The 13002-nt window shown below is 40.7% G+C and overlaps 1 protein-coding gene and 3 non-coding genes across 4 annotated transcripts in view; 2 read left to right on the top strand and 2 right to left on the bottom strand.

Moving 5' to 3' along the window:
• Window positions 1-1867, top strand: part of osp (myosin phosphatase Rho interacting protein outspread) — a 74703-nt gene extending 72836 nt beyond the window's left edge. The window contains 3 exon segments of the mRNA XM_086837534.1: window positions 59-163; window positions 165-408; window positions 717-1867. Coding sequence (XP_086693660.1) covers window positions 59-163; window positions 165-408; window positions 717-922 — 555 coding nt within the window. The 3' untranslated portion in view covers window positions 923-1867.
• Window positions 1868-2067: 200 nt separating this feature from the next.
• On the bottom strand, window positions 2068-2139 carry TRNAP-AGG (transfer RNA proline (anticodon AGG)). Its single transcript has one exon. It is a non-coding gene; the product is annotated as a tRNA-Pro (tRNA).
• Window positions 2140-2354: 215 nt separating this feature from the next.
• On the top strand, window positions 2355-2426 carry TRNAP-AGG (transfer RNA proline (anticodon AGG)). The gene has a single exon. It is a non-coding gene; the product is annotated as a tRNA-Pro (tRNA).
• Window positions 2427-2628: 202 nt separating this feature from the next.
• TRNAP-AGG (transfer RNA proline (anticodon AGG)) lies at window positions 2629-2700 on the bottom strand. Its single transcript has one exon. It is a non-coding gene; the product is annotated as a tRNA-Pro (tRNA).
• Window positions 2701-13002: the final 10302 nt, after the last annotated feature.

Consider the following 13002-nt stretch of genomic DNA (forward strand, 5'->3'; position numbering starts at 1 on the left):
CAAAAACAAACAAAAAACAATCACAACACACTACAAAACTACAAAACAACCACCCAAGCCTGCACCTCAAATAATGGGTAAAACAGCAACAAGAACCACAACCGTAGCAGCCTCAGCATCGGCGCCCTCAAGCGACACAGAGTCCAATCCCGATCCTGATCCCGATTGATACAGATACAGATACAGATACAGTGCCCGCCATCGACGCATCGCGAGCGCCACCCGTGAAAATGCAGCAAAGCCTCCTCGTGATACCCTCCCATATGCTAAACTGTTCCCCCGTGTCTGCCGCAAACGCTTCTGATCGGTGTTCCGGCCAAGATCTCGATGGGCCCGAGGCTGGCTATGAGCCATGCTACAGGCCCTTCGATATATTCGCCATCTATCAGAATCGTTTGAGCTTCCAAGGTAAACGCAAAGCAATTTTCGATCCACAAACCACTCTTTCTTCCTCCTGGGGCAGCGCACACTCTCTCTTCCTATATATACTTAAATGTTCTACACATCATCACGACTGTCTCTGAGTTTCTGTCTTTTCCTGTACATACCACCTTCTGGTGGTTTATTCTCATCTCGAAGTTAAACACACACACATGTCTGTTTTTGGCCTTTAACCAACATTTGTTTGGCTTTCAGTGCGATAAATGCGTGACAAACTAATTTCTGATTGTTTTCTCCTTTCTTTTTCTTTGCTTTTGGGAACACGTTGCATGCAGGTCTGAGAGGCAGCTCCACCTTTGGCAAGAGTTTGCGAAAATCCACTGCTCACCAGGCATCACCAGCATCATCAGAAGTAACCACAACAGCGCCGCCAATAACCTATCCAAATAAGCCCAGTCACAAGGAATTGTTTAAAACGGCTGCCGTTATTAACATTCAGCAACAACAACAACAACAAATCCCAAATGAAAAAGCACAATGAACAAAATCGAAAAATGAAATCGAAACATGGAAAAATGAAAAGCTAATAAAATGCAATAACCAAGAGCAAGCAAACAAACAAACAAAACCAGTGGAACAACCAAAGAATAATTAGTGCTAATAATAATAAAATAAATAATTATAAATATTTAAAAATATATTAATTAACCAATCAACCAAAATCCAGCAAATAACAGCAATTCTCTAACCTAATCTAAAGATGATGATGATGTTGGTGATGTAAATGATGATGAGCAAGACTTATGAGCTTCACACGAGGAAATTGGGGTGGAGAAGGAGTTAAGCTAACAACGACTGTTCACCCCCCTCCAGGGTTAAACTGGAAGGGACGTCGAGCAATGAAAAACTAACCCCAACACACACACACAGCAACAGCAGCCACAAAAGATAGAACAGCAACAGCAGCAGCAGCAACAGCAGCAGCAGCAGCAGCTTCAGCAGCAGCAGCAGCAACAGCAGCAGCAGCAACAGCAGCAGCAGCAGCAGCAGCAGCAGCAGCAGCAGCAGCAACAGCAGCAGCAGCAACAGCAGCAGCAGCAACAGCAGCAGCAGCAGCAGCAGCAACAGCAGCACAGCAGGAACAGCAACAGCAGCAACATTAGCAGCTGTAGCGCAACAAAGCAAGAATTTTGGGCCAAATTTATGTATTTATCATCTATTCTATCATTGTATCGTATGTTATTCTATTGTACGTTTACCTAATTCTCTATGTCCACAAAATGTGTCATTTATTTATGTTTACGTAGTTGTTAGTTCGGACTTCTTTGAAGCAAGCAAATTAAGTCTAAGTTGCAAATGCAACTTTTTTTTATTTGTTTCAGTTTTTATTTTCGCTTGTATAACTTGTATCGAAATTGTTTTCTGCTTACATACTTGTAAATGCATTACACATAAAGAAAATACAATTGAGAAACAACAAATCATACAATTATATTTTTGTTTTGTTAAACATTGGTATTAATCAAATATCTTATGCAATTTTAATCTTACCTTATAAGTGGGGCAAAACAAGAAATGTTAATATTATTTACTCGTAAGTCGTTATTTGTGCAACAAAAAAATAAAAAATGATGTAAGCAATGTTTATAATTTGAAAAAAAAAAGGAGAAAAAAGTTATTTCACTTGGGCTCGTCCGGGATTTGAACCCGGGACCTCCCGCACCCTAAGCGGAAATCATACCCCTAGACCAACGAGCCAGTTGCGAGCTGGCCGTCCAAGTGTCTACATGAGCTACCAGCCATGTTTCTGGTGTTGCAACAAGAGAAGGCTCTTGCTTTAAAAATAGCCACAAACCAGTTATTTTTATTTTTTATCAACGATTTGCATTGCAAGCATAAGGCATTGTAGGATATTTTGGATAACATGTTACTGCAGTTTCACATCAGCGACTATTTTTCTGGCTCGATCAATCGGCTCGTTGGTCTAGGGGTATGATTTCCGCTTAGGGTGCGGGAGGTCCCGGGTTCAAATCCCGGACGAGCCCAAGTTAGGTACTATTTTGTATTTTTTATGATGTTTAAAAACTTTTTATATTTAAAGTGAATTTATTATTTATTCTTCAGTACAATCCTCAGCTCTTCAATTAAATGGTTTTGTTTTAAATTTTCATGAAAATATATCTAAATTTAATTTAAAAATTAAAAATAAATATAAGAAATAACAATACAAAAAAGTTAATTTCTCTTGGGCTCGTCCGGGATTTGAACCCGGGACCTCCCGCACCCTAAGCGGAAATCATACCCCTAGACCAACGAGCCAGTTGGACAGAGCGCGATTAAAATCCATTTTGTTATGGCAGCCATTCCATGCGCAAGTGCAAATAAAGCTTTTTCCCTTTGCAGGCATGAAGTTTTCCTGGAAAATCAAAGACGCGAGCAGAACGCCAAAGGCGCATCCGCGAGATACAGATTCTCGACATCTCATTACATCTCGGTTCCATGCAGTCTGGCGCATCCGAATGGCAGCCACAAAAAAGGCAAGAGGAGAATGAACTGTTTGCTGCAGCTGGCACAAGATGCAGTCCGCGTCCTTATATGCCAACTAACGTTCCCTTGGGGACGTGCAACAAGAACAGAAACCCTTTGGATCGATCTTAAAATGCAGAATGCGTCGCCTCATCTCAGCTATAGCTGTGTTATGGAGTTTTTCCCGGGAATTGTGGGATCTGTAATGCGTTTTTTCCTTCTAGACCTCTTGCCTTTTGTGGTTTCTGGTGCCTTTGAGATTGCAACGATTGTGACGTCACTTTAAATGAGTCGCAATGGATTTGAACTTTTCCCCAATAGGAATTGCGCGATTCGATTTTCCCCTCGCCAGTTAATTCGCATAATTGCTTTGCTACTTGGGAAGCAATTCGACAAAATGTTGACGAAGGCAAGGGGGAAATGGAGGAGGAGGAGGTGGAGGCTGTGGAAAAGCAAACGTTGTGGAAATTAGCGAAAATTACAGGCCTCTGTTTGACTCTTGAATCACGATTTTCACTTCATTGGCAAACCATCGATACAATTTGTTTGCATTTCCCCCGCTTTTCCGTTGCTCTTGCCTTGGCTTTTCCTTTCGCTGCCTGTCCCTGACCCCTGTAGGGACAATGACAGCGACAGCGACCACAAAAGAGTCCCAATCCCAATCCCAATTCCAATCCCGGTGGCGATTTTCTTTCCTTTCGGCCCGGCTTACAACCTTTTTATTTGATTATCTACTCAGTTTGCCGTCGACTGACGTGACGGAATCGAAATTACTTAATTCAGACGATTGTTGTCAGCCGACTTTAGTGGCGTCGGATCAAATGGGGTTAACTTAACCGCCGACCGAACAGGTGATCTGAACAAGCAATCTAAGTTTAAGATGAAAATGCTGATTGATGGGATAATGATAAATTGATCTATAGACGTAACTATGTATATAATATACAAAAACTGCGATTGATCAAATTTCATCTTTACCAAAACCTCTTATTAATGGAATCTCTTGATGTTTGAAAGTTAAGTTTGACAACTTTAAAGAGCTTCTTATTTGTCTAATTTAAATTTAAGATTTAATACTTAGAATAGTGCACTTAGAATATGGGTCATAGTCAATGATTCCGGAGTATAGAGGTGGTCATCGAGAACCAATACAAGTCCACCAATAATGAGCATGATCGGATGGAAGTCAATCCCCCAAGTGGGGCATCCATTTCCCTCAACTTCAACCAGCTGGCGAAAGACATCATTACCATGTTGCACACCTGCAATTACCATCTAGTTCTCTATACAATTTTCCAGCTCCGAAGTATGAGCGGGAAATATGAGGTCTGATTAGTCCATGATACGAAAGGAAAAGAGGAATGAGTAACAAGAGGATATGGTTCTACCAATTGGAATGTCATGCGTAAAATGTTGATAGGATCAATAATTAAACATACTCAAGTTAAGTACTTAATAAAGTAAATTATTAGATAATAAATTGGTTTATGGGTTGAAGAAATAAATTCCCAGCAAGCTGTTCAAAGTGGATTTACAAAAATGTTGTAATAATATGGTTCATTTGATAGTTAACTATCAAGATTAACAAACTATGCAGCTGTGTTATTAACTAGCAAATTAAGAAAAGTATTTAGAGTATTTAGTAATTAGAACATTTTAAAATCATAGTCAAATCATCAATAAAAAGTTCGTGCCGTTAAGTGATGTTATTTTATTTAGAATTTAAAATCTAAAGACTTATCCCAGCTCCTCTTTATAATTTCTTTCGAAAATAAACCAAACCACTTACCAAACTTACATTTTATCTGGCATTTTATGACCACTCTTATCCCTGTGTTACCAACTAATTAAACACGCTCATAAATTGTTATGATATACCATAAAAGATACGACACTAAATCGTTTAGAGACTTCAAAGGACCTAGCGGGGATCTTGCGCTGTGGCTCTTAACAAGCGCCAAAAAGAAAATCACCGCAAATTAGAACAAACCCATCACGATCGATTACATTAAATATTGCAGAGGCTGTCTTGGTGTGGCTGTTGCTGCTGCTGCTGCTCCTGCTGCTGCTGCAGATTCTAACTGCGACAACATCAAAGGCCCAGCCTCGACCCAATTGGCCTTCTTCTCCGGGGCACCCCAGATCCCATCCCAGATCCCCGGGCTCCAACTTCATTGAAGCATAACGTTCGCCTCGGACTGGGATTCGGATTCGGATGCGGATTCTTTGGGCCTGTTATAACGGCCACGAAATCGCGCGGCTCGAAACAATGCCACAGCAGCAGCAGCAACATTAGCAGCAGCAGCAACAGCAGCAACTTGCAACAGTTGCAGAAACGGTAGCTGGCGTTGAGGCTGGAAAGGGAAAATAGCTTCGTTTCGTTTTCGCCCTGCTTCCAGCTTTCTGGCTCTCTGGGGATATTATGTTTGCTGGCTGTTAACATAAATTTATACTGCCTTTAAACTAATTGACGATGACAACTTCTGTGCAGCAGCAGCAGCAGCAGCAATAACTACTGGCAATCGTTGCTGGCATACTTTTTCCAGGCATCGGGATGGGATGCCATGGCGATGGCTTTGTGGGCTGGTCTCTCCAAATGTTTCCAGGCCTCGGCGATTTACGAGGGCCGCGATCCTGAAATGCCTCCGCGGACACTCACCGAATGTGTGTGTGCCAGTGCCACATTTTATTCAAGAGCTGTGCTAATTGGAATCCAGCCAAAGGCCTGAAACAATTTCTTTTTCAATCATAAAATATATACCAGGATAGTAACAATTATTTCTATTAATAGATCTCATGAAATTTTTATTGTTTGTTGTAGAAAACTAATGATTAGCTTGTGAATGACTAAGACTTCAGGAAATCCCCTTAAGGTTTGGTAGGTCATCCAACTAAACGAGAAGAGCTAAGATCCTTGACCCATTCGATGCTAGTCTCTTCTGTAAAAACTCACTTCATTAGATTTTCCATTTTCATAAACGTGTACGACCATCAGATTGTCATTAGTGAAATGAAATGCCTGCAAAAGATAGAGTGCCGCCTGTCAAAGATGACGAGGAAAGTTTTCGATTCGTCAGGTCTGGATCAAGATAGTGTGGCTATTGATGGATTCGTAGAGGCAAAGGGGCCACTGAGGAAGTCGACAACAAGTTGTAAGAACGAATAAACAATTGGTAATTGTTTCGAACTGGAAATGGAAATGAAAATGGCAAAGGAGGACTGCTAAGAGGCCCAAAGACCTGGTGACACACATTTCCATCCATTATCCAGGCACAGGCACAGTCACAGGCAGACACCACCAACATGCATTGTACACGAGCTTGAAAACCGAAAGTCACACAAACCAAGATAATCATCAAACGAGACTTCTTCTGGCTGAGACTCTGACTTTGGCTCTGACTCTGGCTCTAATGCTCCTCCTGGTCTCTGGTCTCTGGGCCATCGTGTGAAACATAAATGCGCCCAAATTGATTTTTAAATGCTCCTGGGGACCTCTGCCGAGGATTGACCCAGCTCAACCCTCTGGGAATCGGCTAAGGAGAATCGAACCCAACAGAATCCTATATACTTGTGGCTGCCGTAATACGCAAGCCCCGTTTTTGGCGCTGCCAGAAAATGAACGAAAAAATCTGTTTACTATTTAAGGCAGTAACAATTTGTTCGGCTCACGTTTTTGGCTCGCACATATTTGGCTAGGATGCGCTTATCCCAGAAGATGGCCCGAAGAGAGAGCAAATGGAGATGCACTCCGAGGCCTGTGGCTGGGGGCAGGAGGAGGAAAAGACGCCCACAATGAAAGGCACTGGAGATGGCCAAGGCGAAGGCGAAGGCGAAGGCGAAGGCGTTGCCGCTACAAATTCCCAGCTGGCCTGATATGCAATCACAAAACATTGCATAAACATCGGTACATCGGACAATGGGCCTAAATGAACCGATCGTAAATTGTGCGGTAGTTGGGCCCCAATCCAAGGACCCCCTTTTCGGGCGGGGGAATCCCCTTCTCCGGGGACGTTGGCAACTGTGAAGTCATAAATTTGTCGACCATTTCACGTTCCTGCCGGCTAACGGAGAGTGCACGGTGCGTGTGTATTTTTGGCCAGGTTCCACATAAAGCAGCAGAGCATGCCCCCAAGGGTATTAACGTGGCCAAGATCCTCGGGAATCTCTGTCGCTGTCGGTGTTGCCAAAGGGAGAATAGGAACAGAAGGGTTCAAAGGTAAGTAAGGGGAAAAGTTCAATACAATTATTTTCCGAATTTCCCTTATAAGACTGAGTAATAGGTTTTAGAAGGAGCATTATAATTAAATAAATAGGCAAGAAACATATGGAAAATGTTTCATATATATATTTTTAGTTACTTACATATCGTTAAATAATACCAAGTTCAAATGTTTGAAGGAGCATCAGATGTTCACAAATGTTTTCAATGTTTTTTTAATGATCAAACATGGATGTTAAAAACAACTGTAACTAACTTCTGCAAGTCAAAACTGATACATCTCTGCATTTTGCAATCATATTATAGGATTGTACCAAAAATGAGTCATGAGTATGGCTAAAATATTCGCACTCTTTGTATCATTAATTATTCATATTTTTATATGGCAATTTTTCGATAAATCAGAGATTAAAAATCTCATTACTAAGCCAAAAATGCTTTAATTTTCATTCGGAAATTTTTTTGTGTTAGTTTTTATAGCGTTAACAAATCTGTGTATTTAGTTTTACAATTTAAAAAATGCAATTTTTTGCCAATTTTTGACATTTTTAATGATGTAACCCCTTATAAAATATTCAAATTTTCCAAAAAATTTTGATACTTTATTTTTTGACCAAACATGGCTAGATCGATTCAGCTGACGATGCTGATCAATAATATATATGATTTATGGGGTCGCAAATGACTTTTTCGATGTGTTTAGAGCTTTTGACTAAAATTATAATACCCTTTTCCTGATTGTTCCTACAGCAGCTTTATGATATAGACAACCGATCTGACATTTATAAACCTATAAAGTCTGTATTCCTAGGGCTACCACGAGTTGTTTGTTCAAACTTAATAGGTTGGGCTACTGGATCTACTATTAAATTATTTATAATATAGCAACAACAAGGTATTCTATGGCAAGTGCCTATCTATTTCTTTACAGCTTTAGAGTTACAATTTCTTGACCCAATAGCTATCAATTCACGATCCATAACTGTTGTTCTTTACGATCGGTTCTAATTCAGAGTTCCGCCTAAACACACAGCCGGAACTCGCGGTAGCCAAAGCATTTGGGCCAAAAACCATTGGTTGGTAAGACCCAGAGGTCAATCTCGGATCTCTAATCAAAAATGTTCTCCTGGCCAGAGGCCAGGGCAGGGCTGGACAGGGAGAAAACCCCCACCAATGGAGAAAAGTACGTCCCAAAAGTCTAATAAGCAGTAGCCCAGGCTCAGCCTTAATATTTTTAATTGAATTTTAGGCCTGTCAGGCGGAAACTGGCCAAAAAAAGCAGGCAGTCAGGCAGAGCAAAAGCCACAATTTGTGGCTGGGTGTGTCTTGGAAATTCTTCGGGCCAAGGCAAAAGTCGAAACATAAATTAATATGCAGGCAGGTAACAAACAGCAATAGGCGGAACCGACCAGGGCAAGGCCGGTAGCCGGCCAGGCTTTATTGATCTTTGCAGCAGGATCGATACTTGCTCCTTCCCAGAGCAACATGTGCAACATGTTTGCCCAAAAAAAAACACATTTGCTCAGACAATTTCTAATACCAAAAAGGTATGCATATAAATCTATGCGACATGAGTGCGCTTTCCACAGGGATCCTTTTTTTGAATCTTCGAAATACCCTAGCAGGGAAGGGAAAAAATAAAATTGAGATAGAGTTTGTTATTGGAAGTATTGTAGGTTTATGATACCCATATTTAATTCCAATTACCTTTATATACCTTTCGATCCAAATAAAGAAAACCATTTGCATTGACAAATATCTTTTGGTTTATTTACTATACTCGCAGATTGGAAAACTCTCTCAAATATTTGATCAACGATTACTTGAGTGCTTCCCCCCATTTGAGAAATTCTTCGCTTGGGTGTTGCTACCAAATTGAACATGATCAGTAAACAGCAGCAACAACATGAACATATGTACATCAGCAGCAAATTAAATTCGATTTCCTCATCGATGGTGAAAATCCCATTTAAATGGCTTTTCCTATGCCAAATCGCAGCTCCGTTTAATGGGATGTTTTGCTGCTGCTGCTGCTGCAGTTATTAGACTTTGCTGCAAAACATGGCCACTGCCTGGGCGTTTTAACCATTATTATATATTGGCCTCATGCTAGTCATTCGTCGTCCGATCCTGTGTTGTTTTTTGTATTTTCTTGCTGGCTTTTTGTCTTCTCTGGAGCTCTTGGAGTAGGCCGCAGTGTGCAGCCTCTGCAATTTGGCCAGAAGTCTGGTGGGTAGATTTTCCGCAAACCGAACTTGCTCTCGATGCTGGCGAGACATTGATCTAATAAATGCTGCCAGAGTGGAGGACCCAGGCTCTGGGTTTTATTTCGTCGTTTTTTCTTCTCCAACTCAAATTGCCTTTTGCGTAGTCGTTGTCGGTTTGATCCACTAAACCAATAATGCCACAAAGCTGACCCAGTTACTCCCCATCCGCCCCCGTTTGGGGGCAGCAGCAGCTTGTTATGCGATTCCTGGCGTAATTATAGGAATAGAGAAAGATTCCAACGAAAAAGAAAGAAGTCTGCCAAAGCCTACACACGGGCAATTTGCAACAAAATTGTGTATTTTTCGCAGAGTTTTCACCTTGCAAATTGAGAGCATAGCTTGGGTATTAAATTCGTATATGATAATGTTAGACTTGCTACGATTATAGATGGAATTAAACCTAGATACGATTGGACTTTACTCAGAGTTCCTTAAATACATTTCTTTCTGATTAAAGTTCCATTTCCTATTGTCCCATATTGACCAGGCACTTCAACCGTCTTGAGAGCTATATCTTTAAGTTATGAGTACCCGGGGCGGTACTACGGTAGCCAAAGATCTGATGGCATTTGAGTGCCGATTTATGGCCCAACTTAGCACAGCCAGCACAGTCAGCCGGGGAGTAAATGTTAAGGAAAACACTCACTCACTAAGTATGCCAAGTTGGCGATCTATTAGAAGATATGCTAAAAGCCCGAGCCAAAGTGAGTGGCTGCCACTCGAGCATCCCGTTCCCTGGAGTTGCCTCCAGTTTGGCCGGCCAAACACACTTTTGTTAATGACACTCGTCTTGCGGCTCCTTGGCCACTGTTAATTTGCGGTCATTAGCCAGGTTCTCCAGAGACTCCTGCGCCGCAGCCGCCGCTGCGTTCAATCAATTTGCGCATGCGCAGCGGACTCGTGGATTTGCGTGGATTCTTTTCACTCCGCGGGCTGCTCTGCTGGCAAAAGGCTTTCCACTCACAATAGGTTGTTAACCCACAATGGGCCTTTGTTAACGGTTAAATTACACTTGATGCCGCCTTTTAGGCTAATGATGCGTACGGGAGGAATGATGTGAATGCATACAAATGCTAATTCATTTGCACTTTGCACCCATCTCATAAGTTTCGGGTTGCCCAAAAGTGAATGTTAGCAAACGGAGGAGGAGGAGGGGAAGTGGGTCAGGTCAGGTGCCTTATCAGCAAATTAAAAATCATCGACATGATGTATTAAATAAGTCTTTAGGAGCTGCCAAAAGGCAAGGACCCGCCCCGAGCGATGGCATTGCTAACCCACTTTTACACCCGGACCAGGCAAGGGTATTCGAATCGAATCGAATCGATAAAATGGCCAAGCACACACACACCTGCCGAGCGGGGCCAACAAATTTCACTTATTGCCAATTTGCTGGCAATGAAATAAAATACTTCTTTTCCGTAACTCGCCCGATAGCCAAAAACCTGACCAGAAAACCAAGGGGAGTCGGAGTCGGAGATGGAGATGGAGTTGGAGTTGGAGCTGGAGCTGGAATCGCCTTGGATCGGCAGCCAGCGCTGAATCTGCAATAAATAAATTGCGAAATTTATTTGGCGGCACTTACGCGTCGCTTTTTTTCAACGACTGCATTTTCCATAGTGATTTATTTGCATCGATTCGAGGGGGGCGCGGAGATCGGCAGATGATCCCAGCCAGCCGCAAAGTAGATGGTTAGAAAATATCAATAAAAAACTTAAATATTCTGGGTTATGAGCAGAGTAAGAGATGCCCAGAAGTCACTCTATTAGTTTAATTATTATAAAATACATTTAAAGTTTGAATTTTGTTTATCATTTGAATATTATTAACATTAGTCAAAAAGTACAAAGAAGTGGAAGGTGTAAAAGTGCACTCCATTTGAAAACTTTTTGGAACTCCTAACTTCCCTTTACAAGAAGATCTAATATAAACTAAATTATCTAAATAATTAGAGAGCTTGTTCTTGTACAAATTCTAAATTTTTGACTTCTATTTGCTCCTCGAATATACCTTATAAACTGGATTTTCCAGCAGTCACTGCTTTCCAGCTTCCTGGGGCGGCATCTCTGGCACTCGGAACAGCTTCCAGCTGCTTTCCGCGAATCTCTCGCGTTGTGCGTCTGTCTTTGGCCAAGATGCGTCGGTCTTTCGGCCATTTCCAATTGATTTTCAAATTTATCAAACAGGAAGCATCTCTGGCGGAGAACTCGTTGGACTGCGACTGCGACTGTGGCTCTGGCTCTGGCTCTGGCTCTGGACCTGGCTCTAACTCTAACTCTGGCTCGCGCTGCATGTCCATTTAACGGCATTTTACGGCTCAGATCGCCGAACTGGCCAACTCCGCCAGATGGCCCAAACCAAGGCAAGGCAAAGTGTTTTCTGTCGCCGCTGATCGATGCTTTGCCTTGCACTTGACTGCCTGACAATTTGTCAAATGCTCGCCCCGCTTTACTTGGCTAATTTAACTGCTGTTTTAATTAGCCAACTCGCCTCCTGCTAGTAGCCTGCATCAAGTGTCTGCTTATTAATTAGCCGGTGTTTAGTGGAGGACTGTAATGTACAAGCAGCAGGTGACAGATTCCGAAAGCGGGACTGGAATTTTATTTTACATTAAAATTTCCGGATATATATTATAATATAATAATAAAATAATAAGTCTATTTTAAGAACTATATGCAAGGAATGTGAATGGGATTCATTAAAAATTTCTATTCATACATTTTAACATACATATTTCCGAATTGAAATGTATTGAACTAGATATCATAATTTAAAAGCATTGATTTGTCCAATAAAGTAGCATATAATAACAATGATTAAAGCCCCGTATAAGGCACATCATTTAAATCTATTTAGAGATTTATCAAGATCAAACAGAAATGAAGATACTTCGAGAAACCGAATTTTATACTACCCCCCTACAAACATTTTTTATTTATTAAAATTTGAATTGCAAATTGAATATATATATATAACTTTAGGCAATCATTTGCTTTTTGGTTTTTTTTTACCACCAAAAAACTCTAAAATCTGTGAATTTTATTTTAATTTTTTGGGTAAATCATAGTTTTTCAAATGTCATAAAAAGCCAGAAATTAATCAATTTTAATTTAAATTGTTTTTCTGTGCTAGTTTTTATAAGGCTAACAATTTTGTATACTGCGTTTTTAAATTTAAAAAACTACAATTATTGTCAAATTTTGACAATTTTAACGATGTAACCCCTTATAAAGAATTTGAAAATTCAAAAATTTCACTTTACTGTCTGAGATGGCGAGATCGACTCGGCTTTTCATGCTGATTAAGAATATATATGACTTATAGGGTCGGAAATGACTCCTTCACTTAGCATTAAGCTTCTGACTGAAACTACAACAACATTCTTGTAGCATGATATTTATCTATATTTTAACATATATGAAAATTTTGTCAATAAATCGCATAACAAAGCCAAAAATGCTTTAATTTCAAATCGGAAACCCGTCCTATGCTAGTTTTTATAAGGGTAATAAAACTGCATACTAAATTTACTCGGAACTGAGTCCTTCACAGCTCTAGAAGTTTCTGACCAAACTTATAATACCATTCTTTGAGTCAATATTTATCTCTATT

Source organism: Drosophila serrata, unplaced genomic scaffold (genome assembly GCF_035046125.1).
Source record: "Drosophila serrata isolate PLE 108 unplaced genomic scaffold, ASM3504612v1 contig_311, whole genome shotgun sequence".
Taxonomy (NCBI): domain Eukaryota; kingdom Metazoa; phylum Arthropoda; class Insecta; order Diptera; family Drosophilidae; genus Drosophila; species Drosophila serrata.